Genomic DNA, 1,780 nt, shown 5'->3' on the forward strand with positions numbered 1-1,780 from the left:
CAGCAGCAAACAGGACGGTCTTCAACCTTGTTTTAAAGAAACTCACATTCAGAGCGGTCCAGCAGTTTTCTGGGAGTTTGTTCTAAATATTTGGTGCATTAAAGCTGAATGCAGCTTCTGCATGTTTGGTTCTGACTCTGGGGACAGAGAGCAGATTTGATCCAGACGACCTCAGAGGTCTTGATGGTTCATAGTGCAGCAGAAGATCAGAAATGTATTTTGGACCCAGACTGTTTAATGTTTTGTAGACCAGCAGAAATATCTTAAAATCAATTCTCTGAGCAGCAGGAAGCCAGTGTAAAGACCTCAGAACTGGACTGATGTGATCGACTCTCCTGGTCTTTGTGAGGACTCAAGCAGCAGTGTTCTGGATCAGCTGCAGATGTCTGAGGGAGTTTTTAGGAGGAACAGGAAATAATAAGTTACAATAGTTAAGGCAGCTAAAGATAAATGCATGGACAAGTTTTTCTAAGTTCTGCTGAGACATCAGTCCTTTAATTCTAGCTCTGTTCTTCAGGTGGTTAAAGATCATTTTTGTAATTGTCTTAATGTTGCTGTTCAGAACAGAAATGAAGCAAATCAAAGCTGCAGCTCCTCTCCTACCTGAGCAGGTGAGTCCAACAGCTTTGCCAGGTGAGCAGGTGTTTCTAGCTGAGCCTGAGCTTCTACAGTCCAGGAGAGCAGACTCATGGCCTCCACACTGGAACTCTGTGGTCCACATTGGAGCCTCCACTTCTCCATAGAGCGCCCCCTGGAGGACTGAAGGAGGCCCACAGCCCAGCTCCCTACAGACCACCTGTGCATCCTGCAGGTCAAAGTCAGCTTCACACACTGAGGACCAGCTCTGCTTGGACTGGGAGGACTGGGAGGACTTCACCTCCAGTCTGCCTGAACACAGACTGGTCCCATTCAGCAGCCTGACAGAGTCTGCACACATCACACAAGATCCAACACAGACAAACAACAAACATGCTGCAGTTAGGAGGAGACAGAAAGCACAGCTTTTAATTTAGTTGCTGTGTTGCTGCAGCATCTATGAGTTTGTTTTTTAAACTCTGAAGATGATCAAACTGTTGTACCAGGAACAGCAGCAGCTCCAGAGCTCAGCTTCACAGAGAGGAAAAAACTGATGACCACCAGATCGTACAAACCTTCTTCTGGATTCATCTCTGATTATTCTAGCTTTGAACCTTTTTAAATACAGTAATAAAGTTTTAGAAGACTGGCATCATGTGTGCTGTATGTTATATTGTTTTGTTATTTGATTTTGGTTCTAACAAAAAAGGGAGTTCAATAGTCCAGTGTGAGTCCAAAACCTTGAACCTGACAGAAATGTTTTTGAGAGACTTTCAGAGAGTTGTGCAGAAACCAATGTCTGCAACCCTCTATGAACTAAAGCAACATTAGAAAGAACAGTGCAACTAAATAATTATTCCAACTAAGTCAGAAACTGATGAAGTCCTACAGAAAAAAACACTACTGAGAGTGATTCCTGCTGAAGGAGGTTGTACAGGCTGCTGGATCAGAAAGTGGACCCCGTTTTTGTTTAAGAAAGAATGACTTTGTGAATTCTGTTGTCTGTTTTTGTTCATTTGAGGTTAGATTGGAACCATTGTAGAACTTGGTTAACCACAAAACAGATTTTATTTTCCTATTTCACAAAAACAAACAAACAGAGACAGACAGACAGCTTCCTGCAGGTTTCTCTGTCAGGTGAGGGTCAGCAGTCTGTGGAGGCTCAGAAACTTTCAGAACTAATCCACTTCAGGAGACTTTAGGA

The 1,780-nt window shown here is 43.2% G+C and overlaps 1 protein-coding gene across 1 annotated transcript in view; it reads right to left on the minus strand.

Annotated features, from left to right (window-relative positions):
• Positions 1-1,167, minus strand: part of LOC108228657 (CD5 antigen-like) — an 11,208-nt gene extending 10,041 nt beyond the window's left edge. Inside the window, exons 1-2 of the mRNA XM_025003298.2 lie at positions 1,080-1,167; positions 604-927 (exon numbers count right to left, since the gene is read on the minus strand). Of these exons, the coding sequence (XP_024859066.2) occupies positions 604-927; positions 1,080-1,167 (412 nt within the window). The remainder of the gene's footprint in view (positions 1-603; positions 928-1,079) is intronic.
• Positions 1,168-1,780: the final 613 nt, after the last annotated feature.

Source organism: Kryptolebias marmoratus, linkage group LG14 (genome assembly GCF_001649575.2).
Source record: "Kryptolebias marmoratus isolate JLee-2015 linkage group LG14, ASM164957v2, whole genome shotgun sequence".
Lineage (NCBI taxonomy): Eukaryota > Metazoa > Chordata > Actinopteri > Cyprinodontiformes > Rivulidae > Kryptolebias > Kryptolebias marmoratus.